The sequence below is a fragment of the Melanerpes formicivorus genome, unplaced genomic scaffold (genome assembly GCF_026170545.1).
Source record: "Melanerpes formicivorus ecotype bairdi unplaced genomic scaffold, bMelFor1.0.p_v2 SCAF_116, whole genome shotgun sequence".
NCBI classification, from domain to species: domain Eukaryota; kingdom Metazoa; phylum Chordata; class Aves; order Piciformes; family Picidae; genus Melanerpes; species Melanerpes formicivorus.
Genome location: NW_027142468.1, coordinates 601290 through 613500, shown reverse-complemented (window position 1 = coordinate 613500; position 12211 = coordinate 601290). Strand labels below are relative to the sequence as shown.

Genomic DNA, 12211 nt, shown 5'->3' with positions numbered 1-12211 from the left:
GGCAAAGATGGCGGCCAGGCCCCGGCGGCCTACAGCTCCCATGGTGCACTGCGCGGAGCGGCCGCGGCTCGCGGGCGGAGCGGCCGGCAGCGGGCGGGGCTCGTGGGCGGGAGCGGGCGGGGCTCGCGTTGCTGAAGAGCCAATGGGAGGCTCTGCTCGACGATTGACCAATGAGCGCAGGGGGCGTGGTCGGCGGGACTGTTTGAGCCCTCATCGGTGGAAGCAGCGGTAAGAGGCGCTCCGGTGCCCCAAGGGCTACGGGAGAGGGATGGGGACGGCTGCGGGGGCCGGGGGCAGCCTGGAAGGACAGGGGAGGACTGCGGGAACTGCGGGGCTGAGGCAGGATTGCGGGTTCCGCGGGGCTGAGGCGGGCTGCGGGGCTGAGGCAGCATTGCGGGATCCGGGACAGCCTGCAAGGTCAGGGGCAGCCTGTGGGGGCTGCGGGGCTGCGGCGGGCTGCGGGAGGCGGCGGTGGAAGCGCCCTGGGCAGTGCTGGGTGCGGGGCCGGGGGAGCGTTGCGGGGCCGGGGCTGTGGAGCGTTGCGGAGCCGGGGCCGGGCCCGGGGGAGCGTTGCGTTGCGCGGCCGGGGCCGGGGGAGCGTTGCGGGACCGAGGCTGTGGAGCGTTGTGTTGCGGGGCCGGGCCCGGGGGAGCGTTGTGTTGCGGGGCCGGGCCCGGGGGAGCGTTGTGTTGCGGGGCCGGGCCCGGGGGAGCGTTGTGTTGCGGGGCCGGGCCCGGGGGAGCGTTGTGTTGCGGGGCCGGGCCCGGGGGAGCGTTGTGTTGCGGGGCCGGGCCCGGGGGAGCGTTGTGTTGCGGGGCCGGGCCCGGGGGAGCGTTGTGTTGCGGGGCCGGGCCCGGGGGAGCGTTGTGTTGCGGGGCCGGGCCCGGGGGAGCGTTGTGTTGCGGGGCCGGGCCCGGGGGAGCGTTGTGTTGCGGGGCCGGGCCCGGGGGAGCGTTGTGTTGCGGGGCCGGTCCCCGGGGGTGCGTCGCGGGGCCGGTCCCGGGGGAGCGTCGCGGGGCCGGTCCCGGGGGAGCGTCGCGGGGCCGGTCCCGGGGGAGCGTCGCGGGGCCGGTCCCGGGGGAGCGTCGCGGGGCCGGTCCCGGGGGAGCGTCGCGGGGCCGGTCCCGGGGGAGCGTCGCGGGGCCGGTCCCGGGGGAGCGTCGCGGGGCCGGTCCCGGGGGAGCGTCGCGGGGCCGGTCCCGGGGGGAGCGTCGCGGGGCCGGTCCCGGGGGAGCGTCGCGGGGCCGGTCCCGGGGGAGCGTCGCGGGGCCGGTCCCGGGGGAGCGTCGCGGGGCCGGTCCCGGGGGAGCGTCGCGGGGCCGGTCCCGGGGGAGCGTCGCGGGGCCGGTCCCGGGGGAGCGTCGCGGGGCCGGTCCCGGGGGAGCGTCGCGGGGCCGGTCCCGGGGGAGCGTCGCGGGGCCGGTCCCGGGGGAGCGTCGCGGGCCCGGGGGAGCGTGGTGGGGCCGGGGCCGGGGGTGCGTTGCGGGACCGAGGCTGGGGAGCGTTGCGGGCCCGGGGGTGCGTGGCGGGGCCGGGGCCCGGGGAGCGTTGCGGGGCCGGGGCCGGTGGATCGCGGCCGAGGCTGTGGAGGGGCTCTGGGGACCCGCGGTGGGGTCGGAGCGTTGGGGCGGTTGTGAGGACCCGCAGGGGATGCAGGCTCCTTCCGGACGGGGAGAAGGCGCAGGGCTGGGGGGGTGTAACGGCAGCCCCGGCGGCAGCGGCGGCGGTTAGGGCAGGCAGGGCTCGGGAGCAGGCTCCGGGCTCGAGAGGTAAAGGCTTTCTCCAGCCTCAGGCTCCCCCTCCGCCGCTTCCCCTCCCCGCCTGACCCTTGTTGTCTCTTCTCAGAGTGCACTCTCAGGACTTTCGAGCCCAGAGCTGTGTTCTTCGGTGTTCTTCAGCCGGCGCTTTCCTTCGAGCGGTGCTTTTCTTGTGGCGGTGCTGTGCGAACCCTAAGGGGAGTGCCCTGAGCCTTGTGTCACCTTCGTCGCCGCCGCCGCCATGGCGGCGGCCCCTGCCCCCCAGGAGGGCACCGTGACCGTCATGGTGCGAGTGCGACCCCCGGCCCCCGGCGAGGGAGCCGCGCAGCACCCGCTGCTGAGGGTGGTCGACCATCACACCCTCCTGTTCGACCCTGGTGCCTCCGGCGGTGTGCTGCCTGCTGGCCGCGGCAAGAACCCAGGCAAACATCAGAAGTTCCTCTTCGACCGGGTTTTTGCTGAGCAGGCCACCCAGGAGGAGGTGTTCCAGCACACCACCCGCCAGATGGTCGATACTCTCCTCGATGGCTACAACTGCTCTGGTGAGCCCTAGCAGCCTGCTCTGGCCCTTGCAGGAGCTCCTGCCCATCTGCCCCTGCTCTGGGTGGGCTCAGCAGAGCTGGGGGTTGGTTCCAGAAGCCCTGAGCGGCTGTGGCAGCAGTGGGGACGCAGCGGCTCTGCAGAAAGAGAAAGCCTTGACCTTGTTGTTGGCACCAAGCTGGGGCCGGGACAGGGCCAGTGCTGGCCTGGAGATGTCATCCGAGGGCTCTGGGGGCAGGCAGGGCCCAGGCCAGCAAGAGGAGAGCAGAGACAAGCCCAGATGAGTGTGGAGTCCTGCCTGTGGGGTGGCATCAGCTGGGAGCCCTGTGCAGGCTGGGCAGCAGGCTGGTGCAGAGGGCCCCGGGGGCCCTGCTGGACAGGATGTGAGTGGGAGGCAGCAGTGCCCCACAGCAGGAGCTGGGTTTGGGGCTGTGTCCCCAGCTGAGGCAGAGCTGGCAGCATCCCCCCAGTGCTGCTGTCGATGGAGGCTGCTCTCAGGGCTCCTCCCTTTCTCCTCCCAGTGTTTGCCTACGGAGCAACCGGAGCAGGGAAAACCTACACCATGCTGGGCTCGGAGAACAGCCCTGGCATCATCTACCTCACCATGGAGGAGCTGTTCAGGAGGCTGGAGGCCAGGCAGGAGCAGAAGAGCTGCGAGGTCCTGGTCTCCTACCTGGAGGTAGGCTGTGCCCAGCTGTGCCCCTCCTGCTGCCAGGCCACCACCTCCAAGGTCTGGGCTTGTAGTGCCAGGGCTACCCCTGTGCTGCCAGCTGTGCCCAGGGCAGCCCCAGACTGGAAGCAGGCTGCCCCTGGCCAGGCTGCTGGGCTGGTGCTGCTGGCCTGCCCCCTCTGGAGCTGGGGGCCACAGGGCAATGAGGGCTTCCTGGCTGCAAGGGCTTTGGAGGAGCAGTGGCTCAGTGCCTGGCTGCTGAAGCCTCCTGAGCTGTCCCCTGCCTTAGGGCACCTTCAGCTGCTCCTGCTGGCGGCAGGTGCCAGAGGTGCTGTTGGGTGGGCAGCAGGCCCTGGGGTCCCAAGCTCCTCTGCCTGCTGCCCTCTGGGGCCCCAAGCCTCATCCTGAGCTGGAGCTGCCTGCTGCAGGTCTACAACGAGCAGATCCGTGACCTGCTGGAGCCCAAGGGCCCTCTGCCCATCCGGGAGGATCCTGAGAGAGGAGCTGTGGTTCAGGGCCTCTCCATCCAGCAGGTGGGGGTGGAAGCAGGCACAAGGTGTGGGCAGCGCTGTGCCCGCCCCAGGGGTGCCAGCTGGGACCGGGGGAGCTGGAGGGGGAGGGGAGGGCTGCGGGGCCCCGGGGCAGGGACTGCGGGGCCCCGGGGGTGCCGGCTGGGTGGGTGCCGGCTGGCAGCAGCGCTGAGCCCGAGGCCAGAGGAGCCCTGCAGGGGCGCAGGAGGCCTCAGCCTGTGGGCGCTCGGTGCCCGTGCCGGGGCTGCGCTGATCCCTGCCCTCTGCCTGCTCCCCGCCAGCCCAGCTCGGCAGAGCAGCTCCTGCAGATGCTGCTCGGGGGCAGCAGGAACCGCACGCAGCATGCCACCGATGCCAACGCCTCCTCCTCCCGCTCCCACGCCGTGCTGCAGGTGAGGGGTGGTGCTTGGGGCAGCCCTTGGCACCGCTGCCCGGAGGGGGGCAGGCGGCGATGCTGTGCCAGGGCCGGCGTGCCAGGGCTGCTGCCGCGGCTGCGAGCGGCGAGCCCGAGCGCCCTGCGGAGCTGCAGCCTGCCCTCTGTGTGCCCTGCCAGGTCTACGTGAAGCAGCAGGACCGCGCCGAGGGCCTCGCTGGGGCCGTGCGGGTGGCCAAGATGAGCTTGGTCGACCTGGCCGGCTCGGAGCGAGCCGCGGTGGCCAAGACCAGCGGCGAGCGGCTGCGGGAGGGAGCCAGCATCAACCGCTCGCTGCTGGCCCTGCTCAGCGTCATCCAGGCGCTGGCTGGGGCCAAGGTGAGGCTGCCGCTGAGGGGCCCTGAGCGCCGTCCCCACGGCAGAGCTGCCGTGGGCTGGGCCTGGCCGGGGCTGGGAGCCGGGGGCTGGGAGCCGAGGGCCAGCCCCTGAGCGGAGCCTCGCTGTGCCGGGCAGGGCAAGCAGAGCCACGTCCCGTACCGGGACAGCAAGCTGACGCGGCTGCTGAAGGACTCCATCGGCGGCAACTGCCGCACCCTGATGCTGGCTGCCCTCAGCCCCTCGCCGCTCTGCTGCCAGGACACCCTCAACACCCTCAAGTATGCCAGCAGGGCCAAGGAGATCCAGGTCTCGGTGAGCAACTCGCCCCGCGGCCGGCAGCTGCTGGGGCTGCCCGGGAAGGAGCCTGGGGCAGGCTGCTGCGGGCTGCTGCCTCCCTGCTGCAGCCGGGCTGCCTCTGGAGCCCCTCTCAGAGTCAGCTGCAGCCCCTCGGGCCCCACCAGCCCAGGGCAGGCTGAGGAGCTGCCCCGCTGCCGCCTCAGCGGAGGGGAAGGAGCTGTCCCGGTGCTGCTCTCAGCTCCGCTCCTCCCTCTCCCCGCAGCTCAAGAGCAACCTGCCGAGCCCGGACTCCCACGTCTGTCCGTACGTTGTGCTGTGTGCGCAGCTGAGAGCGGAGGTGAGCTGCCGGGGGCAGGGCTGGGCTCTGTCTGCGGCTCTGCTTTGCCTGGCACCCAGCCTGCTGAGCTGCTGGGGCTCAGGGCATGCTCTGAGCCAGGGCTGCCCCTTGCTCACAGGTGGCAGAGCTGCAGGCCAAGCTCCGTGCCTATGAGGATGCTGCCCGCGGGGCACAGAGCCAGGCGCCAGAGCCGCTGCCTGCCCTCGGCTCCAGCCCCTTGGAGCTGCCCAGGTGAGGCTGCTGGGCAGGAGGGAGGGAGCCTGGGCTGGCACCTTGGGGTCCCCCAGGGCCAGGAGCTTGCAGAGTTTGGCTGCTGGCTGCAGCCCAAGTGGCTGCCAGGACGCAGCTGAGCTGCTCTGCTGCTGTGCCACAGCCTCTCCGCTGCCCAGCTGGAGTGAGGAGCCTGGCAGCCCCCAGAGCTGGGGGACAAAGGCCAAAGCTGCCCTTGGCTCCATCCCAAACCTTGGTAGGCCAAGGGATGGCTTCCCCAGAGGCTCTTCCCTGGCTCAGGGGCTGCTGCTGTGACTTGTGTAGGGTGGAGGAGGCTGCGCCCGAGGCGTGCCTGGAGCTCCCTGGTGGGGAGAGTGCTGGAGAGCAGCAGGAGCTGGCAGCTGGGTGTCCTGCTGCCTTGCAGCTGGCCTTGGAGGAGGTGAGAGGAGGGCTTGGCCTGGTGATGGGACCCAGCTCAGGTACCTTGCTGGGCTGCACTGGGCAGGCTGGGAGAGGGCAGGAGCTGAGCTGCTCTGGGAGGTCTGGGCTCAGCAGGTGCTGGGCTGTGGAGTGCTGGAGAAAGCTCTGAGCCTGGCAGGGAAGGGGCAGCTGGGGGCCCAGGCTCAGCTCAGCTCTGGCCTGATGCTGCTCTGGGGGCTTGCTGCAGGCTGCAGAGGAAAGGTCTGCCCCAGCCATCCAGCAGGCAGATGTGCAGCAGGAAGCAAAGGAAGCAGCCCCCCTCCTGCAGGGCTTGACTGCCAGCCAGCCAGAGGGGTGAGTGTCCTTGTGCCCCCTCCCTGTGCCACTTGCTCCTGGCTGCTCAGAGAGTTTCAACCTTCCTGTGGTGTGCAGCCCCCTGAGGGTGCTGGAGGTGGGGGAGGGCCCAGGCCTTGGCTTACAGAGCAGTGCCTGCCCTCTGAGGTGGGATTTGGCTCCTAGAGAGCCAGTCCCAGGGGAGAAGCTCCCCTGGAAGGGTCAGCAGGGAAGGTTTCCAGGCACAGCAGCTGAGAGCCTTCAGTGCCTCTTGCCAGGCCTGGAGCTGCCTCCCCCAGGGCTCTGCTGCTGCCTCTGCTCCCCGAGGTGCTGCCCTGGCACCACCTGCTGCTGTCTGTGCCCCAATGTCCTGGCAGGGGGAAGGTCTCCCGAGGGAGGCTGCCTGTGCTGTGTGCCTGAGGCCCAGCACAGCTCTGGGGCTGCTGTTGGGTGCCCTGCAGCCCACAGGTGATCTCCCAGCTCAGGTCCTGCAGTGCCAGCCTGGGCACCCCTCAGTCTCAAAGCTTGCCTGGCCCAGAGCTCCCCCCAGGCTGTGCCCCAGCTGAGGAGGGGGCTCAGAGGTGCTGCTGGTGGTGCTGAGCCTGTCTTGGGTGCCAGGGGCTGAGGTTCAGCCCCTGACTGCTCCTTGGCTCTGTCTCTCTCTGCCCCAGGGCTGCAGCTGCTGCCAGGAGCTCCTCCCCAGAGCAGCAGTCCCTGCCCCAGGCTGGCAGCTTCCTTGCTGCTGCTGTGGCCTCTGAGGCACTGCAGCCCCTGGCCCCTCAGGAGGCTGCTGCCAGCCAGGAGCAGGCCTCCTCCCCAGGGAGGGCTGCAGAGGCCAGCAGGGCCAGCCCAGCCCAGAGGAGCCAGCAGGGCAGTGCTGCTGAGGATCCAGGTTGGTGCCCTCTCTCTCCTCTGTCCCAGGCTCTGCTGCAGGGCTGGGGGGTGGTGGGGGGCAGCTGCCAGCTGTGGGCACAGGGCAGGGGCAGAAGTTTCTCCTGCCCTGGCACCCAGTGGGGGCTGAGCCTGCCTTTATCTCCTGTGGGTGACTGCTCTGGGCTGCATCTGCCCCGCTCAGCCCAGCTGTGGCCTGGCTGCTGGCAGCCTGTGTCTGGGCAGGGCTGAGCTCTTCCTCCTCATCCTCGGTGCCCATGCATGAGGCCAGCAGCAGAGCCTGGCTCTGCAGAGGCTGCTGCTGGGCACAGGCCAGGCCCTGCCCCGGGGCACTTGCTCTGGGCCCAGGATGGTTGGTGCTGGCTCTTGGGCTTGGTGTGGTTTGGGGCAGTCCCAGCAAAGAGCTGAGGGGGGTGGGGGGCAGGGGGGGAGGGCCTGGGAGCTGCAGCCAGGGAGCTGACTCGGTCTCTGCTCTGCTCCTCCAGCCGAGAGCTGCGTGGCTGTGCCTGGCGCCCCCGTGACCAGCTCTCCCCTGCCAGGCTGGCAGCACCTGGCTGCGCTCAGCAGTGCCAGGCTGCTGGCCCTCAGCCCCATCGGGAAGAGGAGGAGGTCCCCTGAGATGCCAACTCCTGCCCAGCCGGCCTCTGCCTGCAGCCTCTCCCCGCGGCCCAAACGCCGGCGGCCGAGTGGGCAGCCGGCAGAGGCTGCCAGGGCGGCACAGAGCCCCCCCAGCCCCTGCCCCCCGGCTGCAGCCCCCCCAGCCCCTGTGGCGCTGCCAGCCTGGCCCTGCGGCTCCAGCCTGTGCCCGGAGAGGCTCTCCCGGAGCCGCCTGCCCCTGGCGCCGCTGGCAGCTCCCCAGGGCTGTGCCCTGCCCCCGGGCCCTGACCTGGATGGCACCTACCAGGTGTGCAGGCTGCCAGCCTCAGCCAGCCCTGGGCCCCCGGGCTGCAGGGGCCTGGAGCCCCCCAGCCAGGACCTCCTCCGGCAGCAGGATGCCCTCTCGGTGCCCAAGTGAGTGCCGCCCTGGGGCCCTCCCTGCGGGGTTGGGGACCCCCTGGGTGCCTCCTGGGGGGGTGGCTGCGGCTCGGTGGGGAGGGAGGGTGGGCAGGGGGCACAGGGCTGGGGGGTGGGCAGCAGTGGGCTGAGCTCACCTGGGCAGGGGTTGCTGAAGAGAAAAAGCCAAGCAGAAGGCCCCCCTGTGTGCCACTTGCCCTGGCACAGTGTGTGCCCCCTCCTCCTGCACGTAGCTGCCCCAGGGATGAGCTCTGCCTCAAAGCTTGCCTGGCCCAGAGCTCCCCCCAGGCTGTGCCCCAGCTGAGGAGGGGGCTCAGAGGTGCTGCTGGTGGTGCTGAGCCTGTCTTGGGTGCCAGGGGCTGAGGTTCAGCCCCTGACTGCTCCTTGGCTCTGTCTCTCTCTGCCCCAGGGCTGCAGCTGCTGCCAGGAGCCATGAGCTCAATGTCACCTACCAGGTCTGCAGGCTGCCAGCCTCAGGCAGCAGCCCTGAGCCCTTGGGCTGCAGGGGCCTGGAGCCCCCAGGCTGGCAGCACAAGCAGGATGCCCTCTCGGTGCCCAAGTGAGTGCTGCCCTGGGGCCTTCCCTGTGGCTTTGGGGATCCTGCCCTCCATGGCTGGGTGCCTCCTGTGGGGATGGCTGCAGCTCTGGGGAGGGCAGAGGGTGGGCAGGAGGCACTTGGCCAGCAGGCACAGGCTGAGCTCACCTGGGCACGGCTGCACAGGGCAGAGAGCATTCCAAGGGAAGCTTTTCCTGCTCCTGCTCCTCCCTTTGGCCCTGGAGCATCCTCCAGATTGCTTCAGGAGTGCTGGCTGGGAGCAGGTTGGGCATCTGCTCTCCTGGCACTGGGGGTCAGGGCTGTGCCCCTGGGGGCCTGGGCATCTTTGGGGTGGCTTTTGGCTGGTGCAGCAAAGAGGCTCTGGCTCTTCTGGAGCCCTGTGGCTGTGCAGAGGCTGAGCCCCACCTGGCCCTGGTGGTGCAGGACACCCCCAGGGAGACCTCCTTGCTTCTGGGGCTCTGCAAATAGCTCAGAGTGAGGAGAGCTGGAAATGGGGACAGGGCAGGGCCCAGCCCCGTGCCAGGGGCAGTCAGGATCCCCCCTGGCACTAACCATCTCTGCCCTGCCTGCAGGCCCTGCAAGCTGGCCTGTGCCCCACGGACACCCTCTGTGCCCAGGCTGCCTGTGGGCTGCAGAGCCTCTGCCCTGAAGCAGAAGGCAGCTGAGAGGTGAGAGAGCTGCCAGCAGCTGCCTGTGCTCCCCACTGTGGGCCCTGCCCCATGGCTGCAGCTGCACCTTGCCAGTGCCCTCTGCCCCGAGCCTGCCTGGGTGCCAATGGCCTCTTTGCCTCCCTCAGAGCCCTTTGCCCCCCCGGGGGTGGACAGCGGAGCCGCATCCCCCAGCTGCGCAGCAGGCAGCGAGCTGCCAAGGCCTCTGCAGCCCAGGTGAGGCTGCCCTGGGAGTGAGCCCTGCTGCTGTGCCAGCCCCGTGCCAGCTGGAGCAGAGCCCTGCCATGGGGATGGTTGGTGCTGGGGGGTGGCTGCAGCCTGCTGCTGTGCCAGCCCCGTGCCAGCTGGAGCAGAGCCCTGCCCTGGGGATGGTTGGTGCTGGGGGGTGGCTGCAGCCTGCTGCTGTGCCAGCCCCGTGCCAGCTGGAGCAGAGCCCTGCCCTGGGGATGGTTGGTGCTGGGGGGTGGCTGCAGCCTGCTGCTGTGCCAGCCCCGTGCCAGCTGGAGCAGAGCCCTGCCATGGGGATGGTTGGTGCTGGGGGGTGGCTGCAGCCTGCTGCTGTGCCAGCCCCGTGCCAGCTGGAGGCACAGCCCTGCCATGGGGATGGTTGGTGCTGGGGGGTGGCTGCAGCCTGCTGCTGTGCCAGCCCCGTGCCAGCTGGAGCAGAGCCCTGCCATGGGGATGGTTGGTGCTGGGGGGTGGCTGCAGCCTGCTGCTGTGCCAGCCCCGTGCCAGCTGGAGGCACAGCCCTGCCATGGGGATGGTTGGTGCTGGGGGTGGCTGCAGCCTGCTGCTGTGCCAGCCCCGTGCCAGCTGGAGGCACAGCCCTGCCATGGGGATGGTTGGTGCTGGGGGAGGGCAATAGAGCAGGTATCTGCCAGGGCCTGGGTGTGCCCGGCGCTGCCTGCTGCCCTTCTCTCCTCTCTCTGCAGCCCCAGAGCATCCTTCAGGCCCTCTGAGCAGCAGCGCAGCAGGAGCAGCCCCAGAGTGCCTCCAGCCCCGGGTGAGAGAGCAGAGCCCCTGGGGAGGTGTGGACAGCCCTGGGCGTGCCCCGTGCGGGCCCTGGTGGGTGCCCGGTGCTGGCTTCTCAGCGCTGCTGAGGGGCAGGCGGCGCTGGGCTGGCCGCGGGGGCTGGTCGGGGCCGGAGCTGCCGGCAGGGAGCTGGGAGGAGAAGCTGCCAGGGCAGGGCTGGGGCTGAGGGCAAAGATGGCGGCCGGGCCCCGGCGGCCTACGGCTCCCATGGTGCTCTGCGCGGGCGGGAGGGGGCGGGGCTGTCGGCGTTGGAGAGCCAATGGGGGGCTGCGTTCGGGCACCGGCCAGTGAGCGCAGGGGGCGTGTCCGGCGGCAGCGTTTGAAGCCCTGCGGCGCAGGCGGCGGTGAGTAGCGCTGGGGCCCCGGGAGCGGCGAGGCAGAGGGATGGGGACGGCTGCGGGGAGCGGGGGCTGGGGGAGGCAGGGAGTGCTGGAGGCGGCGGTGGCAGCGCCGGGGGGAAGCTGGGGAGGGCGCCGGGGAGGGCTAGAGGCCGGGGATGTGGGCGTGGGGAGGGGGTTGGGGATCAGGGATCAGGGATCAGGGCTCTGGATGTGGGGGCGTCCCGGGGCGGTTGTAGGAGCGTTAGGGTGGCTGTGGGGACCCCAGGGTGATGTAGGATCCTTGCAGACGCTGGGAACCTGTAGGGCTGGAGGGTATTGGAAGGGCAGCTCTCGGGGTACCGGTGGGAGTTACCACAGGGGGGGTGTGGGAGCAGGGTCCCGGGTGGGGGGCTGGGGGTGTCCAGGCTTTCTGCAGCCTGCGGCTCCCCCTCCGCCGCTTCCCCTCCCTGCCTGACCTTTTTTTCTCCCGAGAGTGCGCCCTCAGGACGTTGGAGCCCGGAGCTGTGTTCTTCAGCCAGTGCTGTCCTTGGAGCGGTGCTGTGCGGACCCCAGGGGCAGTGCCCTCAGCCCTGCGTTGTCGTCGCCGCCATGGTGCTGGTCCCTCCCCCCAGGAGGGCGCCGTGGCCGTCACGGTGCGAGTGCGACCCCTGGCCCCCAGGGAGGGAGCCACGCAGCACCCAGGTGCCTCCCAGCCCCGTGCCAGGGGCAGTCAGGATCCCCCCTGGCACTAACCATCTCTGCCCTGCCTGCAGGCCCTGCAAGCTGGCCTGTGCCCCACGGACACCCTCTGTGCCCAGGCTGCCTGTGGACTGCAGAGCCTCTGCCCTGAAGCAGGAGGGAGCTGAGAGGTGAGAGAGCTGCCAGCAGCTGCTTGTGCTCCCCAGTGTGGGCCCTGCCCCATGGCTGCAGCTGCACCTTGCCTGTGGCCTCTGCCCTGAGCCTGGCTGGGTGCCAATGGCCTCTTTGCCTTTCCCAGAGCCCTTTGCCCCCCGGAGAGTGGGCAGTGGAACTCCAGAGCAGGAACAGAGCTGCCCTGTCCTCTGCAGCCCAGGTGAGGCTGCCCTGGGAACCACTCAGCCAGGAGTGAGCCCTGCCCCGCGGCAGCCTGCAGCCTGCTGCTGTGCCAGCCCTGTGCCAGCTGCGAGGCAAAGCCCTGGCAGGGGCATGGTTGGTGCTGGGGGGAGGGCGGGAGAGCAGGGAGGTGCCAGTGCCTGGGTGTGCCTCAGGAAGGGAGCTGCGTTTGCTGCTTGTGCCCCAGAGCTGCCTGATGCCCTTCTCTCCTCTCTCTGCAGCCCCGGAGCATCCTTCAGGCCCTGTGAACGGCAGTGCAGCAAGAGGAGCCCCAGAGTGCTCCCAGGCTTCGGCAGCAACCTCTCTCCTTCCAGCCCCCATCCAGTGAAAACTTCAGCAGCCAGGACCCCAGCCCGAGCTGGAGGTCCCGTCGGTGGCGTCCTTGCCCGCGGTCCCGGTCCCCATCCCGTCCCTGCCCCCGTCCCGTCCCGTCCGCGCCGTCCCTGCCCCGGTCCCTGGTCCCGTCCCGTCCGCGCCGTCCCTGCCCCGGTCCCTGGTCCCGTCGCGTCCGCGCCGTCCCTGCCCCGGTCCCTGGTCCCGTCGCGTCCGCCGTGTCCCTGCCCCGGTCCCTGGTCCCGTCCCGTCCGCGCCGTCCCTGCCCCGGTCCCTGGTCCCTTCGCGTCCGCCGTGTCCCTGCCCCGGTCCCTGGTCCCTTCGCGTCCGCCGTGTCCCTGCCCCGGTCCCTGGTCCCGTCCCGTCCGCGCCGTCCCTGCCCCGGTCCCTGGTCCCGTCCCGTCCGCGCCGTCCCTGCCCCCTGTTCCTGCCCCCGTCTCGTCCGCCGCGCCCCTGTCTC

The 12211-nt window shown here is 71.1% G+C and overlaps 2 protein-coding genes and 1 long non-coding RNA gene across 3 annotated transcripts; all 3 read left to right on the top strand.

The window, feature by feature from the left end:
- The first annotated feature begins 1592 nt into the window (after window positions 1–1592).
- LOC137456113 (kinesin-like protein KIF18B) lies at window positions 1593–7257 on the top strand. Its single transcript, XM_068167418.1, has 10 exons — window positions 1593–2299; window positions 2819–2976; window positions 3396–3500; window positions 3779–3889; window positions 4051–4248; window positions 4384–4560; window positions 4808–4882; window positions 5001–5113; window positions 5417–5531; window positions 7222–7257. The coding sequence occupies exons 1-10, from the start codon at window positions 1999–2001 to the stop codon at window positions 7255–7257; spliced, it is 1389 nt and encodes a 462-aa protein (XP_068023519.1). The 5' UTR covers window positions 1593–1998.
- LOC137456094 (uncharacterized) lies at window positions 5549–10440 on the top strand. The gene is made up of 5 exons (XM_068167395.1): window positions 5549–5866; window positions 6517–6737; window positions 7222–7747; window positions 8160–8309; window positions 9907–10440. Exons 3-5 carry the CDS (start codon window positions 7356–7358, stop codon window positions 10295–10297), a joined length of 933 nt encoding a protein of 310 aa, XP_068023496.1. The 5' UTR covers window positions 5549–5866; window positions 6517–6737; window positions 7222–7355; the 3' UTR covers window positions 10298–10440.
- Window positions 10441–10538: 98 nt separating this feature from the next.
- Window positions 10539–11931, top strand: LOC137456093 (uncharacterized). The gene is made up of 4 exons (XR_010990952.1): window positions 10539–10979; window positions 11100–11195; window positions 11324–11398; window positions 11640–11931. It is a non-coding gene; the product is annotated as an uncharacterized lncRNA (long non-coding RNA).
- The last annotated feature ends 280 nt before the right edge of the window (window positions 11932–12211 follow it).

Bases quoted from the DNA above. Each gene is read 5' to 3' on its own strand.
- LOC137456113 (XM_068167418.1), top strand. From the start codon at position 1,999: ATGGCGGCGGCCCCTGCCCCCCAGGAGGGCACCGTGACCGTCATGGTG. The intron at 3,501-3,778 runs GTGGGGGTGGAA...GCTCCCCGCCAG, and splicing joins AGGGCCTCTCCATCCAGCAG to CCCAGCTCGGCAGAGCAGCT. The intron at 4,249-4,383 runs GTGAGGCTGCCG...TGTGCCGGGCAG, and splicing joins AGGCGCTGGCTGGGGCCAAG to GGCAAGCAGAGCCACGTCCC.
- LOC137456094 (XM_068167395.1), top strand. From the start codon at position 7,356: ATGCCAACTCCTGCCCAGCCGGCCTCTGCCTGCAGCCTCTCCCCGCGG. The intron at 7,748-8,159 runs GTGAGTGCCGCC...TCTCTGCCCCAG, and splicing joins GATGCCCTCTCGGTGCCCAA to GGCTGCAGCTGCTGCCAGGA. The intron at 8,310-9,906 runs GTGAGTGCTGCC...CTCTCTCTGCAG, and splicing joins GATGCCCTCTCGGTGCCCAA to CCCCAGAGCATCCTTCAGGC.